We start from the raw sequence: 27,340 nt of genomic DNA on the forward strand, positions 1-27,340 counted from the left end.
CAACCCCCTGCCATGGGCAGGGATACCTTCCACTAGAGCAGGTTGCTCCAAGCCCCATCCAACTTGGCCTTGAGCACTGCCAGGGATGGGGCAGACACAGCTTCTCTGGGCACCCTGTGCCAGCGCCTCACCACCCTCATAGGGAAGAATTTCTTCCTAATATCTAACCAAAATCTACCCTCTTTCGGTTTAAAACCATTCTCTCTCATCCTGTCACTGCATGCCCTTGTAACAAGTCCTTCTCCAGATTTCTTGTAGGCCCCCTTTATGTATTGGAAGGCTGTTATAAGGACTTACTGAGCCTTCTCCAGGCTGAACACCCCAGTTCTCTCAGCCTGCATGTACTATATTACCATGCTGACAAGTATTACTACTCTCTATTTTCAGATCTCTAGATGAAGAAAGAAAAATAGAGTACAAAGCTGCTGTCAAAATCCAGAGCTGGTTTCAAGGATGCAGAGTCCGATCCTATCTGAGGTAGTATATTAACTCTGTCTTAATCTGTATTTCAATCTTGATTTTTTGTTGGCGTTTTTTTGTTTGTTTGTTTGTTTGCTTGTTTGTTTGTTTGTTTTTTGCCAGAATTCCTCATGGTATTACTATTAACATTGATATATTTTTTTGGAAACACTATGGTTGGTCTCTTTTCCCAGGAGGCCATTCTCCATTTTTTTCTTTTGATCATAAGCCCAGCTAGTCTTACTCATGTGCTCAAATTTATGTATCTGCATAAAAATTAGGGATGTGAGGGAGAGGGTTTGCTTCATCTTCTAGTTTGACCTCTTGCCTGTTGCAAGTCATTATGTGTCACCCAAGCATACTGTATGAAGCCTAAAGAAGTATTAGGTTGAGTAGCATTAATCGCTTCATGGCAGATATTCCCTCACAAAAAGAAAGGCCACAGCTTTTATGTGCAGTTGTTTAAAAAAAACACTGATAATTTGTTTTCCAGTGCTGGTTCAAGTGTGGTATCACAGGATACAACCATCACACGTATAGTGCTCAGCAGGCAAACAAGCATGGTATTTCAGCCCTCCAAGGAATATCAGTTATGCCATCAGTGTTAAAAACCCTTGCAAAGACAGAGGATTGGTTAATGCCCCTCTGTTTCCAGCACACGAGTAACAACAGCAAGCTGCAGAAGAAAATGAAACCCCAATCTATTCTGTAGGAAAATACTCTTCCACATGCATGTTTGTAGTTAGTAATGACCACTGTAAGAACAACATAATTGTAATGAACACATAAGAACTAGATCAGCTAAGTGTAGAAGAGGATTTTCGCTGCAACTGGATAGGGTAATCCTGCTCAATGTCCTCTTTCCAAACATGGGTGTGGTGTCTGATTTAGGAGCACAAGCTCGATATAGCCAGTTGTGAGTGTTCTGAATTAGCCTTTCATTTGAATTACCTGCTGGAAAACACTTCCTCCACTGAGTGACTCTAGCTGTATTGCAAGGGTTCTGAATTTGGGCCTGGTTAGGTGGTACAAATAGTCCCCTACATAGCTTTTTCTAGCCAGTCCCAAAGTATGAGTGTATTAGTTTCTGTGAAATTGATGTGAGACATCAACTACAGAATTTTTAGTTGCATAATTCTATGATTCTGTAATAAAGCATATACATATGAGGACAGAGTAAGGATTTACTTAGAATTAAGCTAGATACAATTTTCTAAAAGAAAAAATATTTGAAAAATTCCAGATATTAGTGGGGTTTGTCAAAACTTTAAAAATTTGAAAGCTGTGAAAATATTGCATGTGATTGATAAAAATTCTGAACTGGTCAGATGTGTTGGTTAAAACCATCAATGAAAATACCATCATCTACTATGCAAATTACATTTCTAAGGCTATTTCATTCAATTTTTGTAATGATAACTGAAACAGTACATAGATAAAAGTTTTCAGTAACCTATTTTTTCCAAAAGCACACATATTTATACATGTTTACGTGGGTAAATATATTTATAAATTGTTTTATGTGTGCAATATGGGTATGTGTCTGGAGTATGTTTGCAGTGGCCATCTGTTTGGAATATGTATGGATAATACTCTATACTTTAAGATCAGGAAAAAATAAAGTTGTTTTGTAAAGTCTCGAAGTAATCATTATTTTTGTAATATATTTCATTTTAGGTATCTGAACCAAATGGCAATTATTATACAGAGGTGGTGGAGAGGATATCTAAGCAGAAAACACTTCAGAAAAATGGTGAAGGTAGGAAACTAGTTTTAAACATTTTGTTTGGTTATTTATAGAGTACATCTGAAGTCATTCACTTGTCTTGAAATTCAAAAGCTGAAACATAATCCTTTATACACATCGACATGTACTTAACTTTGTTGTCTTGGAAAGCACCACTAGTTTCAGCAAGCCTACTCTTAACGGTCAAGTTAAGTTAGTGTTTAAGCGTTTGCAGGTCTGGAGTGTCAGTCCCCAGACTAGCGATGGAATCTGTTCATGCAGAAGCCTGCCTGCATGATGCTAATTGAAGGATTGGAACTTTTCAAGATGCTTTTTTTCCTGGCAGAACTTTTAATTCTGAAAAGAAAATAAGCCAAATTGTCTACATATTGCTGTTCTTTGTTTTAGTGGTTGAAATTTCTTGCTTAATGAACCTTGAAGTATTTGAGGTTTTGCCTTAAGGCACACAGGAGATCACAGTCAATTTAATTCCCTTGACAGACTTGAAGATAGCAAAAGTGATAGCACACAAGCTAAAACTCCTGTTAGCAGGTTTAGGAGTCTGAGAAGAAACTTTTTTGCTTTTAAAAACTTGTTAAAAACTAATTTGTTGCTTGTTAATAACTGGTTTGCTTTTAACCTAAAACAATGAGCTTAAGGTATTTAGTTTACTTTAGTAATTTATCAATTTATGTTAATATTTTACACTAGTTTTAAACTTGTTAGCCATTTATTCTTGATCAATTTTGCTAAGGTTAAATTACTGTCTTTCAGTAAATAGAGACAAGCTAAGAAAAAAAAAGCCATAATAACTCATATATTACAGGCTAAAATCCATACTTCCTACTAAACTGTATTTTCAAGTAGCAGGGCCTGTGTGCCTCAAAGCTTGTCTATTTTTTCCCCAGGTTTATCAGTAGTCTAATGAAGGATTTTGCCTCTTCCAATTTACCTTATCTAATAAATTATTAGGATATGGATCCTTTCAGGCTGTGGCTTTCAGCCTGTCTTCTAAATCACTCAGTTTTTAATACAGGGCAGGTAGCTGCATGCTGAGATTGGTTTCTGCTTAAAAAAAAAAAAGTTGGACTTCAGTTGAATATTGTCCCTGAGTTTAGGAAAGGTTTGTTTATCTAGAAAAGCTTCTGTAGAAGAGGGACATAATAATATTAATGTATATGAAAATTTATTAATGGAAAGAAATGATCCATGCAGTCACTGGGAAGAGGGAAGGAAGAAATCAACTTCATATGAAACGTTAGCACATACTGCCAAAACGTATTGCGAACTCCCTTTACTGCAGGTTTTTAAGAGGAAAATAGAAATTGGAAGTTTTTTACCTCATCTCTTTGTTACTTCTCTCTTCTTTTGCCCTCTCTTCTTTAAAAACCCATTCTAATAGTTACATTTTAAGATAGTCTTTCAAATTAACATATATTTGCTATAATAACCAGGCTGAGATAGCTAGCATCATAAACCCCCCCCTCAGCTTTCCATTCTTGATATATGTTTCTGGAGATAAAAATAAAAAAGACTTGAACCAATAAAGCCTGGTTCATGTGTAGTTCTTCAAATAGCCATAACTGCCAAGCCCTTGCCATATCTGAAGTTGGTGGAATAATGTAGGGAAAGAAATTATACAACCCCACACTTAATACATTCTAAATCACACCATGATTTCATTAACTTTCTGGATTCCAGTACTTAATCAGTATTAGGGTGCTAGAGGATAAGAATCTCATCAGCAAACTTACAGATTGTATAGTGATCAGCATGGAAAACCACCTTTCCCCCCTCAAATGCTTTATTTTGTGTTTCCCAGCTCTTTGATTGGAGAGGACTAAATAGAATCATAGAATCATAGAATAGTTAGGGTTGGAAAGGACCTTAAGACCATCTAGTTCCAACCCCCCTGCTATGGGCAGGGACACCTCACACTAAACCATATCACCCAAGGTTTCATCCAACCTGGCCTTGAACACTGCCAGGGATGGAGCATTCACAACCTCCCTGGGCAGCCTTGATTGAAAAATAACCTGAAAGTCATACAAGTAGCAGATAAAGAGGTACCTTTCCCTCCCTTTAGACAGCTATATTCAGTGTTGTATGTTTTGGGATGGACTTAAATGTAAAGTTTGAGTTTATTACGTATATTCGTTGTTATCCTATCTTTACTCCATCAGTGGCTGAATTTGGGATCAGTTAATGTTTTCATTGGACTCTTGCTAATAACTGTTGTAATGAGTCCTAAGTATGAAACACAATGATACCTTTGACATGATAATTCCTTAAACAGACTGGTCTCTTTAATATTTGCCCACTGATAATGTTTGGATTGGTAGCTGCTGCCAGCAAACAAGGCAAAGCATATGCACAAAATACCCAGGATTGCTTGATAATAAATCATTTTAATGATTGTATTCAAAATGGTGAAATGTGAGTGGTACTGATGCGGAAAATAACAAAAGCTGAGGCTCATCAGATTGGCTGTCCATATGTGCATCACTGCTAGTATTTAATTTGTTACTCTTCTGCCGCCTTTTGCTTTGATTATTAAAATACATTAAGTTAAAAAAAATAAAATATGGTTTTTATATGACTAAAGTTAAGTGCCTTTCTATATTCTAAATAGAGGCTCTTTGGTAAAAAGATTTGTTTCCTAATATTAAGTCCAGACAGCAACTAGGTACAATGCAGCCACACACTCACCCCCCACAACTCCCGTGTGGGATGGGAGGAGAGTAAAAAAAAAGTAAAATCCCCTGCATTGAGATAAGAATAGTTTAATAATTGAAATAAAAGTAAAATATAATACAACAACATCAATAACAATAGGATATATATACAGAGAGAAAGAAAAACAGAATACCAATCAGGATCATATCACATCTGTAGGTGATCCCCAAACATGTTTTAAACAGAAAGGAGAAAGTAGTACAGCCCTTCATACACAAAAAGCTTCAAATGTATTTTGGAACCATAGACCTAATGTAAAGTAGTAGGAAGACCTGTATATTAAAACCAGAGACAGATACAAAGACTTCATGGTTCAAAAGTGAAGGTGGTGCATATGGGTGAGATGGCAAGATAATTCTTCTCGGAGAGTCAACCTTACAGTGTCATCTTGGAGTTGGCACCCAGAGCCAGTGGATTAGAGGCAATGCTATGGGCACAGCTGAAATGCAGGAAATTCTACTTACACATAAGAAAGGAGTCTTCTGTGGAAGAAAGCACCAGTTCAGCAAAAAAAATTTTCTTTACTAGGAAATGATATAAATAGAGACTTGGGTTGAAGCACTAAATTATTACTCTAATTCTCCATCACATGTAATAGCAGAACTAGTACTCATTATTCTAGTCAGGACTAGAAAACAGTGCAAAAGAACCTAGATGGTAACACAGGCTTTGGCTTTAAGCACAAGGATAAGGCTTTAAGGCAGTTAATTCTGCATTTGGCTGACTTGTGATATAGAATAGTGTTGAGTAAAAGCAGGAATATGTAATTTGCTATTTATTGTGCCTGATCTTGTTAAGCTGTGGTACGGTAAGGCCTGGATTTCTCGCACCTAAGTGAAGTAAGCAAGTTAGGACCCTAGTTGTCATTGACTGTCTCTGTAAATGATAAACAGAGGTGCAACTGCAGAGCTCTTCAGTACTTTGCCAAGCTCAGAAGGAAAGTGGTCCCACTGTCTTCCAGTATTGACGATATAAAGAGCATTGTGATGCTAGGTCTCTGACTAAGGTTCTTCAGAGAATTGGGATATATTCAGACCTAACAGTCTTAAAATATGAGAATAAACAAAGATGTGAGTTTAATTTAATCAGTAATGGACAGAAATGAGGATATTTAAGCTTAGGAATTCCCATTAAAAAAGTACTTTATCTATTTGGTGGAAGGGCAAGAAGAAGGTAGTACAAAAGAAGGGATGAACTGCAAAGCAAAGTTGTATCAATTTTATCAAGCAGTTTAGGAATATGCTTAGCCCTGGCAACCATTGTTTCATTTCAGTATTAGCCATCTACAGTTAGTATCACTCAGAAAACATTTATGGAGACAAAAGGGGAGACAGAGTTCACTATTCTAATTAATATTTTTGAGGTGGAGATTCCCTTAAATATATATGTGTATTTGTGTATGTATACACACATATATGCAAAACTTGTTTGAAATTTAACAGTCCTGCATTTTTCTTTTATATCAGAAATATCTTTTTGACTGTTTCCATTATTAGTAGATTGGTATGATATGAAAGTGAGCATTTAAAATGCACCTTAATTAAACTGCAGGAATTATGCCTTGCTTAATATAATGAAGAAAGAGAATTTAAAATGAAGTAGCATCATTGTGTTCATTTGTAAATAACATATTGCAGCCAACTGTTTCTTAATTGCCCAGACTGTTGATAAATAATCCAGTCCTGCTGCTCTCCACAGACAATTTGCTTTGGATCAGACTAGACAATTCAAATAACACTAATTACAGTGAAACCCTTTTATAGTGAATTCCTGTTTTCCATGGGGGAGAAAATCACTATATCGGGGGAAAGCACTTTTGCCTTTGATTTGTGTCTAAAACATGAGAAACACATAAAAGCTACATGTTGTGCTAAATAAAGGACATACTCTTGCATTCAAAGTACTTATATTTTACTTTTTATGATACAATTGTGAATTATGTTCATTTTGCATTTGTAATTAGAGGGTGGAACAGATGTGAAAGCTTAGTTTAAAGTGATGTATCCATTAAAATAACCTATGCTGCCAAGTGATTGCTTAGTATAATAGGGGATTCGTTCACTAAGAGAGGAATTCTACTTTATTGGAAAGAAACCAGGACTTCAGGAAATGTTTTCTATGTCAGGGGATTCACTGTAACATGGTATCATTGTATTTATGATTTTATGATGTTAAAATGAATATTAAATGAAATAAAATTCCCAAGGATTACTCAGGAGGCAGCTAAGTACATAACATTTAGTACAGATGGTTGGAAGGCACAATTTTGCTCCATCACTGCATATGTATCCTTGAACGATTTCGACTGAAGACAGCATTTCTTTGAAATTTTCATTAAACCAGACGTCTTGAAATATGAATTCCTTTTATGTTTCTGTGAGTTTTGGCTAAAAGAACCCCAGTGAATAAATCATACATGATACTACGTGTCACCAGCACTTGTGAATATTTCTGCTTTGTTATTCTACTCTCAGTAGAGCACCATTGATTATCAAACTCAGCGGAGAGCATTTTATGATCATATATCTCCATTAGCTCCTAGTTTGACTACCATAGATTTTTCTGGTTAAGCCTGCATTATGTATTAGGAAGCCTATCTCTTCAATACAAAGTTTGATTTTATTCTCTCTAAGCCTAGAATTCTTATTATGTATTATGTATAAAGATTCTTATCTTTTATATGTAAAAATAGGAGCACTGTCTTTGTGCAACTGAAATATATGCCTTCTTTTCTTCCCCCCTTGATTCACAGACAGCATATTTTATGATGAAGATGAATTTCTACAATGAAATGGCTGTCAGGGTAAATATTTCTTCACTTGTTAAACAAATGAAAAAGTCAATTGTGCTACGAATTTGCTTTTAATAAAATGAGCAAACCAGAATAATATACACTTGATTGATATGCTGATGGCAACAGTGGGAAATGGTACATAGTTAAAAATTAAAGTTACACTCAGGAGTCTGGGTTGTATTAGGAAGCTGTAGCTGAATTTAAGGCATCTGCATGTGTCTTGCTCTATTGAAATGTTCATTCTACCTTACCAGATGTGATGTTGATGAAACCCCAAAACATTCTTACAAATATAGACATATATTTACAATTCTGACAAACAAGAGGTCTTTTGGGTTTAGAATCATAGAATAGTTAGGGTTGGAAAGGATGTTAAGATCATCTAGTTCCAACTCCTCTGCCATGGACAGGGACACCTCACACTAAACCATATCACCCAAGGCTCTGTCCAACCTGGCCTTGAACACTGCCAGCAATGGAGCATTCACAACTTCCTTGGGCAACCCATTCCAGCACCTCACCACACTAACAGTAAAGAATTTCTTCCTTATGTCCAATCTAAACCCCCCCCCGTTTAAGTTTCGACCCGTTACCCCTTGTCCTGTCACTACAGTCCCTAATGAATAGTCCCTCACCAGTGTCCCTATAGGCTGCTTCAGATACTGGAAGGCTGCTATGAGGTCTCCACACAGCCTTCTCTTCTCCAGGCTGAACAGCCCCAACTTTCTCAGCCTATCCTCATATGGGAGGTGTTCCAGCCCCCTAATCATCCTCATGGCCCTCCTCTGGACTTGTTCCAACAGTTCCATGTCCTTTTTATGTTGAGGACACCAGAACTGCACACAATACTCCAAGTGAGGTCTCATGACAGCAGAGTAGAGGGGCAGGATCACCTCCTTTGACCTTCTGGTCACGCTCCTTTTGATGCAGCCCAGAATATGATTGGCTTTCTGGGCTGCAAGCGCACACTGAATCTGGCTCATGATCATTTTCTCATGAGCCAACACCCCTAAGTCCTTCTCTGCAGGGATGCTCTGAATCTCTTCTCTGCCCAACCTGTAGCTGTGCCTGGGATTGCTCCGACCCAGGTGCAGGACCTTGCGCTTTGACATGGTTAAATTCCGTGAGGTTGGCATCAGCCCACCTCACAAGCATGTCAAAGTCCCTCTGGATGGCATTCCTTCCCTCCAGCGTATCAACTGCACCACACAGCTTGGTGTCATTGGCAAACTTGCTGAGGGCACACTCAATCCCACTGTCCATGACACGGACACAGATGTTGAACAAGACCGGTCCCAACACTGAACCCTGAGGGACACCACTTGTTACTGGTCTCCAGCTGGACATTGAGCCATTGACAACAACTCTTTGCATGTGCCCATCCACCCAGTTCTTTATCCACTGAGTGGTCCACCTATCAAATTGATGTCTCTCCAATTTAGTTTGTTGATGTAGCTGTTTTTTTTTATGTTAGTACATCGTAAGGTGGTGAGGTTTGAGATCCTCAGGACAGTGAGAAGAGCGTGCAGCAAACTCACTGCCCTGGACTTCAAGAGAGCAGACTTTGGCCTCTTCAGGAACCTGCTTAGTAAGGTTCCATGGGATATAGCCCTAGAGGGCAGGGGGGCCCAAGAATCTTGGTTGATATTCAAGGGCCATCTGCTACAAGCTCAGGAGTGCTGCGTCTCGACTAGAAGGATGTGCAGCAGGAGAGCCAGGATACCTCCTTGGATGGAGAAGGAGCTGCTGAGGGAAATTCGAGGGGAAAAAAGAGGCTTATAAAAGGTGGAAGCAAGGACAAGTGGCCTTGGAAGAATACAGGGTGTTGTAAAGGAAGCTAGGGACCAGGTTAGAAAAGCTAAGGCCCAGTTAGAATTAAACTTGGCTAGGGATGTGAAAGATAACAAGAATTCTATAGGTACATAGTGAATAAAAGACAGACTAGGGATAATGTGGGCCCTCTTTGAAAGCTATCAGGAGAACTGGCTATCCTGGATTTGCAGAAGGCTGAGGCTCTTAATGACTTCTTTGCCTCTGTCTTCACTGCAAATACTCTGACCACACCACCCAAGTCTTGGAAGGCAGATGCCTTCTCTCTAAATTGGAGAGACATCAATTTGATAGATGGACTACTCGGTGGATAAAGATCTGTCCAGATGGCCCCAGACAAAGAATTGCACCCTCAGCAAGTTTGCTGATAACACCAAGCTGTGTGGCTTGGTTGATACGCTGGAGGGAAGGAATGCCATGAAGAGGCACCTTGACATGCCAAGTGCAAGGTCCTACACCTGGGTTGGAGCAATCCCAAGCACAGCTACAGGTTGGGCAAAGAAGTTCAGTGGAGCCCTGCAGAGAAGGACTTTGGGGTGTTGGTTGATGAGAAGCTTAACATAAGCTAGATTCAGTGTGCACTCACAGCCCAGAAAACCAGCTGTATCCTGGGCTGCATCAAAAGGAGCGTGACCAGAAGGTCAAAGGAGGTGATCCTGCCCCTCTACTCTGCTCTTGTGAGACCTCACCTGGAGTATTGTGTGCAGTTCTGGTGTCCTCAACATAAAAAGGACATGGAACTGTTGGAACAAGTCCAGAGGAGGGCCATGAGTATGATTAGGGGACTGGAACACCTCCCATATGAGGATAGGCTGAGAAAGTTGGGGTTGTTCAGCCTGGAGAAGAGAAGGCTGTGTGAAGACCTCATAGCAGCCTTCCAGTATCTGAAGGAGCATATAAGGATGCTGGGAAGGGACTATTCATTAGGGACTGTAGTGACAGGACAAGGGGTAATGGGTTCAAAACTTAAACGGGGGGGGGGGGGGGGGTTTAGATTGGACATAAGGAAGAAATTCTTTACTGTTAGTGTGGTGAGGTGCTGGAATGGGTTGCCCAAGGAAGTTGTGAATGCTCCATTGCTGGCAGTGTTCAAGGCCAGGTTGGACAGAGCCTTGGGTGATATGGTTTAGTGTGAGGTGTCCCTGTCCATGGCAGAGGAGTTGGAACTAGATGATCTTAACATCCTTTCCAACCCTATCTATTTGATGATTCTATGATTCTGTATGACATTTGATACATGGAATCTCATAAGAGTTACTCAGAGAGCACAGAAGAATTTAATTGCCTAAACACAGAGGTGCACCTGCACTGAGCTTGCGGATGTTTGAGTGAATTTTGCTAGATGAAGAGGAGTATAAACAGTCCTTGAACTTTAGTAAGTATGCAGCAAATTATGATTGTTACAGGGATAGGTGCAAAATAATTTAGAATATATATAATTTCTAGAAAATATCTAGAAATCAACAATTTTTCCTGCACTTTGGTACCACAATTAAAGAAATATATAGAACAAAAATGGGAAGGACGTGAGAGATTTTTTGGGTTGAAGTATTTTTATCTTAGTTAATTCTTCTATTTTGTGGAATAAAACAACTTTAGAGGCCTATAACTTTTTAGGCAAGACATTCTACCTTTCAAATACTACCAAAACATGGAATGTGGTATGAATGGAGAGTAACCCAAGGAATTTCCTGTAAAGTAGGGAGATTCTGAGAAGAGATTTATTTTTTTTGGGCTTTCCAGTTCCAAAAGAACTCAGACTCAAGATGTGTTCCCATAAGGTTTTTGACTTGGTGCAGGTTCTTTCAAAGGCACAAAACAGAATCTTACATTTGGTGCATGTTAGAGAGCTGAACAGCAATCTAATTTCTCAGAAATTCTTTTTTTTGGGGGTAGAGTGTTTAGTTTATTTAGGTTGGTTTTTTTTTTTAGCTATTTTATTTGGTTATTAGTTAGGTTGAAAGTATTCCACATAGGGAAGAACACAGAAGATGCAAGCTAGCTCTTAAAAGTTTGCTGTGTACTTTTAGAAGGCATTTGAAGACCAAATTCCAGAGATAATTATGTATTCTAATCAAATGGAGTTTTGCATTTGATCTTTCATTTTTAAAAGAAATGGAATGTATTCCCATTCATCTGTAATGGAAATATAATGTTGAATCATTAGGTGATATAAATCTTCAAAGTCAAAATACCGTTTTTTTCAGTCATGTCCTTTCCTTTAATGGAAATTTAAATCAGTAGAAAACAATACAACAGATCTTTATTTAGTTGCAAATGTCAGAATACCATTCTTTTCTATCTAAATCTTGTGCAGCCAGATCTGCAGAGCAGATTGAAAACAACATCATTCTGAAACACTGAATGTTTCAGCATTGGGTTGCTTGCTGTCATCTGCTTTTTGAAGAACAAAACAAAGCCCAGGAAAATAGACAATGAGGCCTGTTGAGTTTCTGCACAGATGTGTGGCCAGGCTTTAGGTTTCCTAAGCCAACAATGCCTCATATCCACACATTGTGTGCTTCATTCATGATTAATATGCTTCAGTATTCTGAAAATATAACAATAACTGTGTGGGGGTTTTTTTCTGTTTAACCACTTAGTTTTGCCTCATTGTATTATTAAACTTTTTATTTCAGTTTATAGTCATTGATTAGAAAGGCATATTCAGTTCTCACAACTGAAGTATCATTGAGGGCATACACATGCTCAGTTTCTAAGTCAGCTTAAATCCCTGTTTCTCTGCATTTAGTTGTAACCAGTACTATTGGTTTCATGCTTTCAAATTAAATCAGGGAACTTATTTAAATCAGTTTCAGTTTTGACTAATAAGTCAGAACATGATTCTCTCCCTGAAAAGACTTAAGGTTGCTATAAATTTCCAGCAACGAAAGTAATCCTGTGGAAAAAAACCCAAAACTATTTCCAAGAGCAGATGGCTTTTGATATATCAAGGTTTTGCCATTTGTTTTAGTGCTTAAAATAAACATTATTTATAAGACCACTTACATTTTGATGTTACTTAATGAGGAATATGCATCATTGATTTGACTAGCTTAAGAGGTCATTTAGAACTTGCCCGTTAACAAGCTGTAATCTGCTGAGCACACAATGACTTTGGTTAAAATGATCTGTTCAGTGCTGATCAATGACAATAATTGTTTTGTACCAATCACTGTTGAAACTTGCTAATTACTTTGAAGGGCATAAACACTTCTATTTTTTTTCCTCAAGAATTTTTAAACATTCACCTTGGAATTAAAAATAAATGTAGTTATAGCATATTCTAGTTCTGTATAAAAGCAAACATTTACAACTTGAACATGGAAAATATGAACATCATTAGAAGCTTTGTGTAAATCATTCAAAAAGATTAGTTGTGAAAACTGACATACAGTATTAGGGAAACAGAAACCTAGCATAAAATAATTTGAGGCATAATGCAGTTTTTCTTACTTATGTTTCATTCAGTTGGAATCAATGAGGTCATTCTGAACGGCAAGTGGTGTAAATAAAGGTAGAATGCAGCATTTAATTGGTACACTGAGCCCATTGGAGATAATTATAGCTTTATGCAATGTGAGTCTTTTGTCTTTCAGTTTGAGTTTTGATCCTTTAACCCAGAACTATCCACTTCTGCATTTATAACTGTGAGGTGAAGACTGTCAGAAAGAGTTCCAAAGGGACCATAATCCTGCATTAATGAGCACACAGCTAGATGGGAGCCAAGTTGCTCTTGTTGAGAAATTTTGAAGCCAAACAGGAAAACAAAGCTAAGATCCTTATTCACATGCAAAGGATTTTGCTTAATCCCATATCTCTGAAGGCATACTCATTCCCTGCTCTTTCACTATCCCTTTTTAACCCAGTAAGCTTGTATATGAGAAAGTGGAGTTGTAAAGAGCATGAAATTTACTGTCACTTAGTGCAAAGAAGCATGTCTAGTGCTTAAACTTTCTTGTTCCCATGTTCAGCTGCTCACATAACTGTTATGTATACATATTATAACAATGTCTAGAGGTCCAAACCCTTTTTTATTCAAAAACTCCAAACAAACAACACATGGGTAAAAGAAAATGCCAACTTTTAAAATTAGTCGTGAGTCTTACTTGAGAAGAGAAGAAAATCCATGATGATGCACAAAGGGGAAATAGAAGAGTGTATTAATACTAGAAGTTATTATCTTCTTATTCCTAATAGCTTTAGTGCATCATTTGATTTTCTTGGTGACTCGTCACTCAAAGACTTACTGAAGGTTTTATTTATTCTCTTATTAAATCTTACATAAAAGATATGTAACACTTACCAACTCCACTTACCAGCTCATCCCTTGGTTCTGGAAAGAGAAGGGTAGATGTAAAGGGGAAAAAAAAAGTAAAACATTCCCTGTAGATACACTGAAGAGTTAACTTGAAAAGTCTAATAGCCAGAGGCTCACAGGAAAAGGAGAGCTCTCGGCAGTTTTCGACATTCTCTTCAGTGCACTTAGTGAAGGGGTGTAGCTTCTCACGATGGAATTGTTTTGCATTATAAGATCTCAGTCTTTTTGCCTTTTTGATGTAGATTCTGCCTTTCAGCTGTTACGTCTCTTAAAATGTCAAAGCTGTAAAGGTCCAAGAGATGGAAGTCGGAGGAGGAGTGAAGGTAATGCAGACTTGAAGTTAGAAGTAATTGGGAGATGCATCATCTTACACTGGAGATGAAAGAAGTGCAGTTTGTAAATGATACTTACAGAAAGCCTGATTCATTGAGTTACCAGAAAGGCTTCTATTCAGTTTAGAGTATATATAGAACACAAAAGTGAGCGTAGTGGAAGATACTGGCAAGCTGCTGAATCAGTAGTTAATGCATGTTTACTTAAGAAAAGACACCACTTCTGTACTGCTTTTCTGCTGTTTTTAGATAGAGCAATGCCACTGGCAGTAGCAGACACTTCTTTTCATTGTCACACCCCAATAGAAATATTTATTTTAAAACTTGATATTATGTTTTTGATGTTGGCATTTAATAGTAAATTCATATCACCATTTAACTACAATATGTTACGTCCTACCCTTGTTTTCTTCACTGAAACATATTGGTGTTTCTACTTGATATCGCTTTTAAAGAAACGGTATTATTTGCAAAATACAACAGGTATTTGATATGCATACAAACTTTTGATTTGAAATGTACTAAGCAGATATTTATTTCCTCTAGATTCAGAAAAGATGGCGAGGCTATTATATTCGGAAATATGTCCATAATTATTATGCACTGAAGAAATACCTGGAAGCCATTTCTGTGAACAATGATATTGTCAGGTAAAGATAAACTTCCATGGGGTAATGCATTAATTTCCTCTTCTTTTATTTGTAAAAAGTGCATGGCACTATTTAAACTGTTTCTTTGAGTGTAGGTTCCTTTCCATTATCAAATACATATGTATGTCAGTCATCATTCGCTTTAACCTAAGCCTGTGCATGTTGCATCAAATTCTGTTCTCATTTAGACTGTTAGGAATTCAAAATAATTTCTTTGAATTCATTAGGCAGACTCTGGGTTTGTACCAGTTTCATAAATTTGAATTGGGCTTTTCATCTCTGCTCAGAACTCATAGATCATTATGCTGAATATATGTTTTGTTGAACTAGTTTAGTTGGTTTCCCAGTAGAAAAAAGCTAAACAAAAAAAAGGTTTCATAGTTTATTTTGCAAATTGATTAGTGACAATGAATGAAAGTGAAGATATAGATCTGAGTTACATGCATTAGCCATGCTATGAATGTTAATTGTGAAAAATGCTGGTGTGGATATAGTGAAGCAGGTTCTTTCCATAGTTACAGAAGAGATTCACTTGCCTATTAGATTTCTGGCTAGAATTATTACTGTATGTTCCTACTCTATTTCTCCTATCCAGCTCCCATCTTTCCCTATACTTAAGTTGAAAACGGTATAAAACAGAGGCAATTATTTCCCTTTAGCACATTTGATGTCCCTATCCATGACTATTTCTTCAGAGACCAGTGGAAACTGAAAAAATAGTGAGTGACCATGATCATTACTTTATCCTTGTAAGTGAAAGTGTTGAATTAAATCCATCAATTTTTTGCTGCTCAGAATGCCTGAGACAAATCTTTGCTTCCTAGAAATAGAAATTTCATAGAAATACATAGAAATAGAATAGAAATTTCACAGAAATACAAGGCAGTCTAGTGAAAAAGTATTTCTGGAAATCTTGTCTAGATCACATGGCAGACAATTCAGCCAGAAGGCTGTTAAAGAAAAAAAGCATATGTAAGTTATGGATGAAAGAAAAGAATTATCCCACTTCTTTGGACACTGCTTATTAATTTATAATGTTTTTCCACAGTGATAGCTGATGATACGTACTTTTTGTCATAGCATTATAACTTGTGCGTTACACTGTTACATATAATGAAACACACTGATAACCACTTCCTTTAATCTCTCATTGCTATTCATTTAAATGTATTCTATGCAGAAAGTTAAATTATAGCTAAGCAAAGCCAGACTTAAAAAAAAAATAATCTCTTCAATTGTACCTTCTTGTTCTAAAATCTTTGAAGTATGTTGTCTTCTTGAAAATGTAGAATTCTAGGAAGACTAGACCAGATTGTGGAAAGTAAATGAAACTGTAATTTTTCTGGTTTAAAATGAATATAACTGAAATGAACTGCAGAGACACAACCTTCTCCGTTTGTGATAGTTCAAATACACTTCTCTGTTCCCTGCCTAAACCTGGAAAAAGGCTCACAGCTTGTCAGTTAGATCAACCTCTGATGTGTGTGAATAAAACATGGTAGCCAGTAGTATTCCTGCTGTACTGAACTCAGATTGATTGGAGCTTTGTATTTTATTTCCCCAAATCCACAACAGATTTCTGCTGGGTACATCTAACTTTGCAGGACTACAAAAATACCTTTCTTTAATTTCTTTGATATGTTCATTAAATTCCCTAGTGTTTGTCCAGGTGTTTAAAAACCATAAAGCCTATCCATTGGGTAGGTATTTTAATCAGGAAATCCTTTTTTGCTGCTTTTCTTTAGTAAGTAAAGTGAGCAGTGTAACTTCAGGTATGTCAAATTGTCTTGGATGATCCATGTAAACTCTTACCCAGCAACTGATATATTCAAACTCTGCTGATTTAAGTTCTGTCTTTGAGAATTTACATAATTTTATATCTTTCAGATGAACCAAAAAATCCATGTTTTGAATTAGAAGTTAGTAATGAATTTTTTAGTGAATTTAGTCACTTATATCAAACAATACAAGTTTCAGTTTTAAAAATGCATCAGTTTTCAAGTGCAATCAAATCCCTGCAGTAATCTCTTTACTGGGGAACATTTGTAATCTAATACATATATTCTGATGAAGTCTAGCGGATGTTTAATGAAGATGAGGTGTAGACCCTCAGCAAAAGAGATTTTTCCTGTCATTGGGCTAAGATGCTGTCAATTATTTGGCCCCAAGGTAGGGAGTGTTTCTTGTGAGGAATACTGAGCAAGGTGGACAAATTCTTTGCATATTTTTGTCAGTCATCACATATGGAAGACTATGACCTCATTGTTTGTAAATATTTTTGCATATAAACAAAAGAGCACAACCTCACAAATGAAGTAATGCATTTTTTCTCATTTGTCTTATAGCTGTATTCACCAGAATATATGCATTGTGCAGTGTTAGTGCTAGTAAAGATCCAAGTTTCTTCACAAATAGCAAAAGAATCACTGTAAAACAGAGACTGACTTTAAGAACTCCAGTGATATAACAGACACCTCCAAAAAAAAACAACCAACCAACCAATGAAAAACCAACAAAGTACACACGAAAAGTTTATAATTCCAAAATCTGTTTAAACAGTATTCTTTCTGGAATTATGGTGTGATTATAAACTGAATTACAAGGTATCATTCTGACTCTTATACTCTAGAATACCGCTGGCAGAATTCATATCACAGCTACCTGAAATCACATTTCAAGTCCTTCCCTCTTGGTCTCCAGAACTAGCAGTTGTGCTTATTTTTCTCCCCTTTCATTAAGGAGGAGCTTGTATCAATTTACCATTCAGTACTTTCTAAGAGAAACTTCAGAGGAGAGTGCCATAGAACTGCACATTCTGTTAGTTTCTTAGAAGAGTATCTTATAAGACTTAGTGAACAAAAGTTGTTTCCTTCGCTCTTCTCCTTTGTCCTATTTTTTTAAAATATAAGACATATCTACTAAAGGGCTTTAGTAGTCACATTTTTACCATTCAGCTTTAACACAAGCCGTCCTTATTTAATAGCTACTCTCATTTAGTAGCCAGACCTTTATCATTTGTCTTTACTGTGAAAACCCCAGGAGAAAGTAAACTTAATAGAAGCTGCCTCAGTTTAAAGCCATAGAGAGATGTAATTAAGTTTAACAGAAATTGATTCTAACAGAAATTGACCTAAAATATAATTAAATAATAATAGTCATATTATGTGTGAGGTTCCATTCACTTAACAGACTGCTTATCCTGACTTAAGGCACTGGCTTTTATTAACTGAAGGTAGCTGTCAGCTTTAGCTCCCGGACCGGCTGAAGAGTGTGTGGGTTTTCCTCCAGCATTCCCATTACTTCTCACTGCTGCATAACCAATAGGTGTGATGGCTGATGGTGTCCCCAGTAGAGTCCCTAGCAGTTAAGTTGAGAAGTGATATGAAGAATCCCTTGAGAGATGGCAAAATAATGAACTTGAACCCTGAACTCTTCCTACATAAGGGCAGACTAAGACTTTTCTTGGTATTTGTGCAGTTTAGCCTCAGTGTGATGGTGAAAGGGGTTCATCAGTCCTGAATTCTGTTTTGCCTAGAAGATTTAGGAAGTTCTAAACTGAGCAAGTAGGAAACCTATTCTTAAATATTTATTTTACAATAAATAAGTAATAAGTCTTCCTCCATAGCATCTGTTTGTATTTAAATAAGTATCAACTCATACTGTATTCTATCTAGATATGGATTAGTTGGGTGATTGCATATATACATACATGCATGCATTAAAATGAATTCCATTACTTCTCAGTAAATTTCATGTATTTAATTTTAAGGAAAAATACCTTGTTTTGAGATATTCTTCTAGCTACATTTAACATCTCTAAGAGCTAGCAAAATGGTTACCAGGGGAAATATGCCAAAAGCAGTTAGCATAGGCTATAATTCCATATGATGCATTAGAATTTTGTTTTATGTGAAACAGTTTCCAATCCATGATAAGCAAATCGACATCACTTCACATGAATTAGCATGCTGGTACCATTATATCAGAAGAATTTATGGATGATGTCAGTTGCCCAACTGTGTGATTAACTTGCAGTTCTTTGGCTAAGGTTATCTACACACTGGCCTTTAAACTACAGTAAAGCAACTTTGCTATATGTCAGGTGTGCAACTAGAGATAAGATTTGGGGATGTAGTGCTCCATTTACTGATGAATGGCACCATTTAAATTTTTTCCTTAGACACAGGACTCAGTAAGATAGCAGTATCAAAAAACTAACAAAGCAGTGGCCAAGTCCTGGCATTGGGTTTCTCCTGTAATCAAGGCAGTTAGTTTAACTTTCTTGGCTATTGAATAAATAGTGACTTAAAGGTAGCAAACTAAGACCTGATCTGGCTTTAGCAAGCATAGTACTGTATGTAAATGCTGTCATGTTTATAAATCATGAGTTCACACACTTACGGGGTTGACACCAAATTCTTCTATCGTTGCTGGCTATAGTAGTAAAAAAGCCTTGAGAGTGGGCCTGAAGGGTGTGACTTTCATCCAAGTTTGAGTAGCTGTTCTATGAGCAAATTTAATATCATGATCATCATTAAAGCTTTTTGGCCCTCAAGAAATGTCAGGGAAATAGATAATGCAAAGTGATGCAAATTGCTTCCTTGGCAATATGTATATTCACAAATCCTTTGTGCAGCCTGATTTTTTATTAACTTAATGAACAGTGAAATACAGTGCTGTTACATGTTGCTGGTGGTCTAATCCAAGGTTTAGCCTTTCTTCAAATATGCCTGGGCATGTAGGACTGAGAGAGGTAAGAGTATCTAGCTTATTCTTGACTAGTAGAGCACTGCTGAGGTCTATTTGCTTTTAAAATGTCAAGTACTTTGCTGCTTAAAACTTTTGAGGTAGTGCTGTTTTCCATGAAGTGGACTTGAGTTAAATCACCTGCCATCATAGTAATATGAAGAGAATTTGCTCAGCATCCACGCCTCTGTTCCTTTATGATAAGTCCAAGTTCTGGCCATTCTTTCAAGTGTCAAAGCATTTTGAAGGATGTATATATTGTCTTATAATTCAATTAAAATGTTCCTGCTCATTGACTGCAGAAGCAATTGATTCTGTAGTCTATTTTCAATTAGTGCCAAAGCGTTTCAAACAGCTCCTTGGAATTCTTGCAACAATAAAAACCTCATTTTTGTAACGTTGTCTTTCACTTGATGTTTAATTAACTAATTTGTCTTCAACCCATCTTCTTTTCCTTGTCTTCAAAGATATGAAGAGGAAATTCATGATGCTTTTTAACTTAGGTACCTGTAATTAGAGTTTTCAGAATGTAAAGTTATCCTGGCAGCTTTCTTTAGGAGCCATAGAAATAGAAATAAGTGCCAAATGTGATTTTGTTTATTTAAATATCAATTTTGAATGGTAAGGTACATAATTTGAGACATCTTTGTCTTTTTCAGAGGATTTTAGGTCTGACAGATCTTGTAGGAAACTCAGTACTGTATCGACTGAGGATCCTGGAGTACTTCCATAGCTACAAACCTGACATTAGGATGACTAAGATATAAAAATGAGTTATTTGATTCTTCTCTGTGATTTGACCTGGTTTTCATTGAACAATATTAAGATGCTAATATTAAATTAAGTGGGAGTTAGACCAGAGAAAAGCTTTAAAACTGTAAAGAGTCTCATCTGTGATTATAATAGTTTCCACAGTTGTGTATTTTGTCATGGTTGTTCCCTCTTAAACATGTTGCCCACAAATCCAGCTTTCTTCACACATTTTGAGCATAAATACCCTCTTTGACAAGTCAGTCAATTTTTAGGTCTTCTCTTTGCCTACCTTTATACATACTAATACAGTTTCATTTGCATGTATGCTTTTAAACAGCATATATAGGCTTTTAATAATGCATTTAGCAAAACAGGCATTTTAAATGGACTTTCTGTCTTTTTAGTTCGATCATGAAACTGAAATGAGCTGGCTAAAGCTATAGAGGAGGCAGTGCCTATTTTAACTCTAAAGAAAACACTTTCTGAATACAGTGAGGTTAAGGTAGAAACCACTATGATTACACAATAAGCTGAATTTCCAGTGCAGGTTCAACTAGTTATACCTCATGTGCCTTATTCTGTTCATGTCTCTCCTGAGCAAGTGGTGAAAGCAGTCTTACCCTGGTTTTAGTTAGTTCTGTGTAATACAGATCAAGTTTTGCAGATAGACATGGATATTGTAAGTAACCATAAGTAACTGCTTAGATTCTATTCTTTAAAAATATGAAGGCTATATTTTCTCATGTATATTTGTATAGCACTGAAAACACAATTAGGAGTAACAGATTTAACATTAAGCCTCATTTCACTTGTATTGAAAGGAAAATTTTTAACCTGAGTGTGTAGAAAGAAATTTGAGATCCTTGCGTGAACTCATTGGACCAAATAAAGTGTGGTGCAGCTGACTACTTTTGGTGAAAGTAGAATAAAACAGTATTGTAGAATAACAATAGTTTTATACCTGTGAGCTTTGAAGGAACTGTAGTGTATGGATAGATTTCTATTTTGAATTATAAACAGCCCATAATGCATTTTCTGCAGACAAACTGACAAATCTTAGCATTTTATATTGTCTTCCATAGACAGACTTCACAGTTTTATATTTGTCTGAGGCAGGACCTTCACTGCAAAATAAGTAGAAAAGGGGAAGAGGTACAGTTTCATTAAGCACTAACATATCATTGACTGTCAGGTAGGTCTTGTTACGCTGTCCATCCTCATTTAACTATCCCACAAGATCTCTTAATGAAGTTAAGCCCCAAGTTCACTCCAGTAATTCTGTGGCAAGAGTTTGTGCAATGTAACAATTCATCACTTGTCAGGAAGGCACTTTTAGTTTATACATTTAATAAGGGCATCCTCTAGCTCGGTTAATTAGAAGTGAACAGTTTGCATATTTACTAAATGCGGAGTGTCATTGCCACCACGGCCTATTGCCTACATGAATTATTTCTCTATCTGCAATAAACAGCTGGGTAATTATTACTGCCATAATCAGATAAATTCCCTCTGTAAGGCTTTTCTTACATGGCAATTCTTTGAACTCATCCAAAGCTGAACAAAATTTATGAACTCCAGCAGCTAGGCCACTTTTTCATAGCATAGTGTCCCTGTTCCCTATTTCAAGGACATGTAGAGTATCATAAATATTGTGTAAATTAGGAGGATAAATATGATTACCTAAAGATTACATATTAATAAACTTGATTTTCAAAATATAATTTTCAGGTTGTAACTGATTACATTATAGCAGTTCTGTTTTATCTAATTGTGGAGACATGACAGGCCATCGATATACAGGGTATACTAGGTTATCAGGGAAGAGCTCTAGCATTTGAGGACTAAAGACTCATGAAAAAGTATATAAATATATTTTCATGTGCCTTTTGGAGTAATTTGAGCTGTTTAGGTCATTAGAAGTATGACAAATTTTATGTGCTTTTTACTCAAATCACAGCAGTTCTTTTGTCATTAAAAAAAGGGGATGATTCTTTTTGGTGGGCAATTTTCAGCTTAATAATGAAGCAAAAAATTTAAATGCATGAGTGTATGCGTTACATTAGAAAATTAGATATTTCTTTTATTTGCATGCAAACAATTATGTAGCTAAGCTTGCTCTATGCTATCCAAATATTCCAGCTCATATGTGAGTATATCTATAGGTACAATAGTGATTACTTAATTTACACATACAGCTTTTCCAGAACATGCTGGAATGCAGCTTATTTTTGAGTTCTCCAAAGAAACAAAAGAAAATCAAAAGACTTAAGTGTTAACTTACCTTTGATGTTCAAGGTATGTCCCATTTCTCTACTGAAACATTTTTATTTTATTGTTAACTTCTTGTTATGTCTTCCTCTATTAGACTGAAAATTCCTTTCATATTTAACATCAGTACATTAATTTACCCACCTTTTAGTATTCTTTGTGCTAAACATAAAGAGTGGAGGTCACTTGAAGATATTGTCTGTATGCTTAAAATAGTTTTTGTGATAATTTTCAACAGACTTTAAAATACTATCAGCATCAGAACTCAGTTCTGATGTTTTTTTTATCTTTCCGCTGTATTGTCAGCTTATGCATTGATTTATATTTTTTAATTTTATATTGATTTATATTATATATTGATTTATATATGGTAGAGCTTCTTCACCTCTATGAATCCTACTCAGAATACCCCCTTCAAAAGCCATAGTTCCTCATACTGTAAGCATGTACAAAACTTTCACTCATTATTATCCCCCTTTGAAATCCTCCAGATTCTTCACCTTCTAGGGATAATTACATAAATCCATTAAGTTGTTTATCCTTGCCAATGGAGCTAAATCCCTATGTTCTATCTTGAACTTCATAGTTCCTACAGCTTTAAACCAAGTCAACATGATGAAGTATTTCAAGACAGCAACATTTTTGACCTCTTTTCTGCAAGTAGGTTATTCTTTTCTTATCCAATAACTGATTGCAAAATGCTTACAGCCTCATCTAACAAACTAATTTGATCTTTCAGCTTACATGGCACCCAAAATCATGCAGCGTTCATTAGCCTACTTGTACTTGGTGGTGGGAGGCCTCACCACCACCTGGCATTGTGTTTGGCTACTCAAGAAAGGATCTAGAACTCACATCAGGAAATTATGTGGTTAGGTATAGACAATAGAATGTAAATGTTGGATGTACCCTTTAGTCATGAATAATGGGATGCCTAAATATATAATTATATGTAGCCTAATTAAATGTAGCCTGGTTTATATGATGGAGCCCAAATTTCAGACAACAGACTTTAATTCTGAGTGTAATTTCTGCATGCTATGATAAAAAATGCCTGATCTGGGGAGAGTGTTGATTACTTCAAGCTTTTCAAGACAGTAAGAGATAAGGTTTCCTACCACTTCTGCTGTACAAAATAGGTCAATACATAAAAGCTCTCCCTGCCTTGCCATTGTAAAACCTACTTAATGTGAACAAAGTTTACCATTTTATTTGCAAACATATGCAGACTTTTATATAAAAGTAAGTGAAAAATGTGAGCTGGGGAGTTGACCTCAGTCAAATTGCTTCATAATACCCTGAGAAGGTAAATCAGCTTAGCTGATGACCTTTAGAAGTTGTAATGTCATGTTTGCTTTCTAAATCACATAATGTTAAGTATTGTAAATGTTGCCATATATTAAAGTAAAAGGAATACAGATATGTCTACATTGTCCTGCACTGCAGCAGAGAGATAACAGCCTAAATGAGTTCATTCTAGTACTGGGAACAGCTTAACTGTAGCAAAACATATCAGTGTGCTTTCCTCTGGTTATTACAGCGCAGATGGTAGCATATATAGTCTTCTGGGAATTGCAGTGCTGGAAGGAAACAGATACTTTCACATGACATTCACTAGAAAACTTTCAATGGTATTTAGCTGTGGTAGACATCCTCTCTTATATGTTGCTGGAGAAATGAAGAACATGACTGCTCTCTTACCAGCTTAGCACTGACACTGTGCTGGAAATTACCACTGCTGCTAAACTGCTAGCAGGATAATTTGTGTAAGGATTTTGTTACTCATTCTGGACCAAATCAGCTTTGTTACCCTCAGATACTAATTTCACTGTTTAAGCTAATCAATCAGGCTGATTTTCCATGGAGGGGTCAATAGCAAACAGAAATGGAGTGAAAACATTTTTCCTGTTATGGTTAGCTTTAGTAGTATAGACTTGAACATAAAGTTAAACCAGGATACTTGGATCCAGTTCCTCAGACAACAGAAGTTTCTGTGTTATATTTACTGTTATGCTACATCCATAATGGGCCAGATTTACAGTTTAATTAGATCAAAATATTTAAGCTAACAAAACAGCTTTGTTTAAATCAGACCTTTAACAAATTATTTTTAACTTCACAAAGTTTTGTGCAGCCAATGAATATGAGGTGAACTCAGCTGAAGGATTTTTACACACAAGGGAAAAAAAGCCTTTGGACCAATAAGCTTTCATGTTTCCAGAAAATGGAATAATTTGAAAAGATTATATATTACCAAAAAAAGTAGGTTTTAAATAGGTGTGAGGAAAAATTCTGTATGAATTGTTGTTTAAACCTTGATTAGAAGATTCTGTGTAATGAATTAGTGAAAATGCTTCCATTTTAGTTATAAACTGGCTCTGCAGTCAGTATTTCGAAAAGCTGTTGCCTTCTCTTCCGTAACTGTGCAGCTGTGGAAATTGGAAGGGTAAGAAGGATACATCAGTCTGTTCTTTCCTATCATCTGGTACATGCTGTGTCCTGATCTCCTGATCTGCACAAAGTATTCATTCACTGTGTGCCCTTCACCACTCTGTTCACTGCATTTCCTGTGTAGTATATTGATCACATTGTGGACCTTGACAGCTGAACTGGTATGTCACTTAATTCCATTGTCAGTGTACACTATGTGATTAAGAATAGATGGACAGAATATGTTCTACTATGTGCAAATTATAATGGGATTTTAAGGTGTTATGAATTTCTTTCTGAAAAGAAAAAAAGAATTGAAACTATAGGGTGTTTCTCATGCCCACAGATTAGCTTTATGTATTTTAATTTTCTTCATCCAAAGGATTCATATTAGTTTCCTGTTCACTGCAATGACGGAGCACTACTATTCCTCCAGATTTGAAGAGAGTGTCACGATTAAGTTGTTGGATGGGTTGATATAAACATCATTCACATTTAAAATAATAATAAAATAAGAATGTTGGACACCCGTTTGTGGTATGTCTCCTAGCCAGTAAGTTACCTTGTACTGCTAATAACTAACTGCCTCTTTGAGCATCTATTTCACTGCAACTTCCGATCTGTTTTGGTCAAGTGATGATAGCAGGATACACAGGAGTATATATAACGGTAGAAAGGAGTAAGTGGGTTGCAGAGCTGCTTTATTCTACTCAGTAGATCAGAGTGGGAGCACTAAAAATATCAGAAAAAGGTTAAGGATGATCAAGCTGTCTGATGGTACTGTGTGATGTACTCTACATTACCCTGCTCTTGCAGGGGGGTTGGACTAGGTGATCTTTTGAGGTCCCTTCCAACCTTTGGGATTCTGTGATAGCTAGCATAAGTATGTATATGTGTGCTCTGTTCATACTTTAAAGTGTAGAGCTCTCTAAAGTATTTTTACATCTCTGCCTAGTGTGTACATTTATTTATTTTGCCCCAGATAGAATAGATGAAGTCAAATGATATTATCATGGCAGGGCATATTCCATTCTCACCTCCACCAATGTAATGTGAAATCAGGTGACATGAAGAGGTGTACCGAAAGGATTGTCCCACTAATTTCATATTTACTTGCATGTTCTGCATTTGAGCAGGGAGGATGATATCTAGTCAGGAAGGTAAAATCAATTTAGGTTATCTCAATTTATGCTAAAGTTGCCTACTGCCTAAATTTCAGGAATTTGATGATTTGTGGTCTGAATTGTTTAAAATCACTATAACTTTATACTCTTCTGGTTACTCAAGACAACTACACTGATTATTGATGTTCTCAGATGCCCTTTAGTTAATATTATAATTTTATGGTTATCTTGTTAAAGGACCAGAGAACGCCAGAAAAATGCAAACAGAATGCTATAGTTTGATAAAATTCAATAAACGTATGTCAGTGTGAATTCATAAAATGATGCAGTTCTATGCAGAATTATTAAAATCTGTATATTACTGAAATCCACCACCTGAAGACCTTTCCAAAAGTGCCAGGAGCAATATTATATGTGTATTTTTAACCTTTATCCAGACAGCAGGAGCACTGTCAACCGAATTTGCATCTCATAGCTGGAACCAGCACCATTGCCTACTGCATAATGAAGTATCAGAATAACAATAAGTTACCTTGACATATGAAAATGTTTTCAGTCTATATAAAGCAAATAATTTTATCATTAATAAATCAATAGCTTCTTTTGGATTTGTTACTCAGGATCATTTTGAATTTTGGGCTTTGAGCACAGAGATTGATAATATTATGTTTATTTTCAATTACACAAAACATTCCCTATGACAAGGAAAACACACTTTTGTTAGCCTCTTCTTTAATAAAAGAAAGCACCCTAAACTTGCACCAATAAACACTGATATTCTTCTGTGTTGTTGAACTCAGTTTCAGGTCATGATAAGATACTATATTGATCAAAACTTACAAAGATATTCCGTAAAAATCTGTGTGGGAGAAACTCTGATTGAACTAAGCTTGTATGGGAAGCCAGGTTTGTAGGAAGGTGCAGTAGATGCTGTTAATATACTGAGATAAGACTTAAGGTACTGGAAACACTACGTGCTAAAAGCATTACCCTCTTTTTCAGTCATAGCAGTTTAGTAAGCAGTACTGTACCAAGCAATGCCAAGAAAAGAATGCTTACCATTGCTTAATGAACCAAAGATACATATGAACAAAGAGAAGACTGACAGTGAGTGGAAGGGTTTAATCCAAAGATCACTTAATTTCAATGAATTTTCAATTTACTTTAATGG

At 36.3% G+C, this 27,340-nt stretch overlaps 1 protein-coding gene across 1 annotated transcript in view; it reads left to right on the forward strand.

The window, feature by feature from the left end:
* The window catches only part of SPATA17 (spermatogenesis associated 17), a 79,612-nt gene that overhangs the window by 1,682 nt on the left and 50,590 nt on the right, over nucleotides 1-27,340 (forward strand). The window contains 4 exon segments of the mRNA XM_005151888.3: nucleotides 388-477; nucleotides 2,137-2,218; nucleotides 7,674-7,724; nucleotides 14,745-14,848. Of these exon segments, the coding sequence (XP_005151945.2) occupies nucleotides 388-477; nucleotides 2,137-2,218; nucleotides 7,674-7,724; nucleotides 14,745-14,848 (327 nt within the window).

The sequence above is a fragment of the Melopsittacus undulatus genome, chromosome 3 (assembly GCF_012275295.1).
Source record: "Melopsittacus undulatus isolate bMelUnd1 chromosome 3, bMelUnd1.mat.Z, whole genome shotgun sequence".
In the NCBI taxonomy this organism is placed as follows: Eukaryota; Metazoa; Chordata; class Aves; order Psittaciformes; family Psittaculidae; genus Melopsittacus; species Melopsittacus undulatus.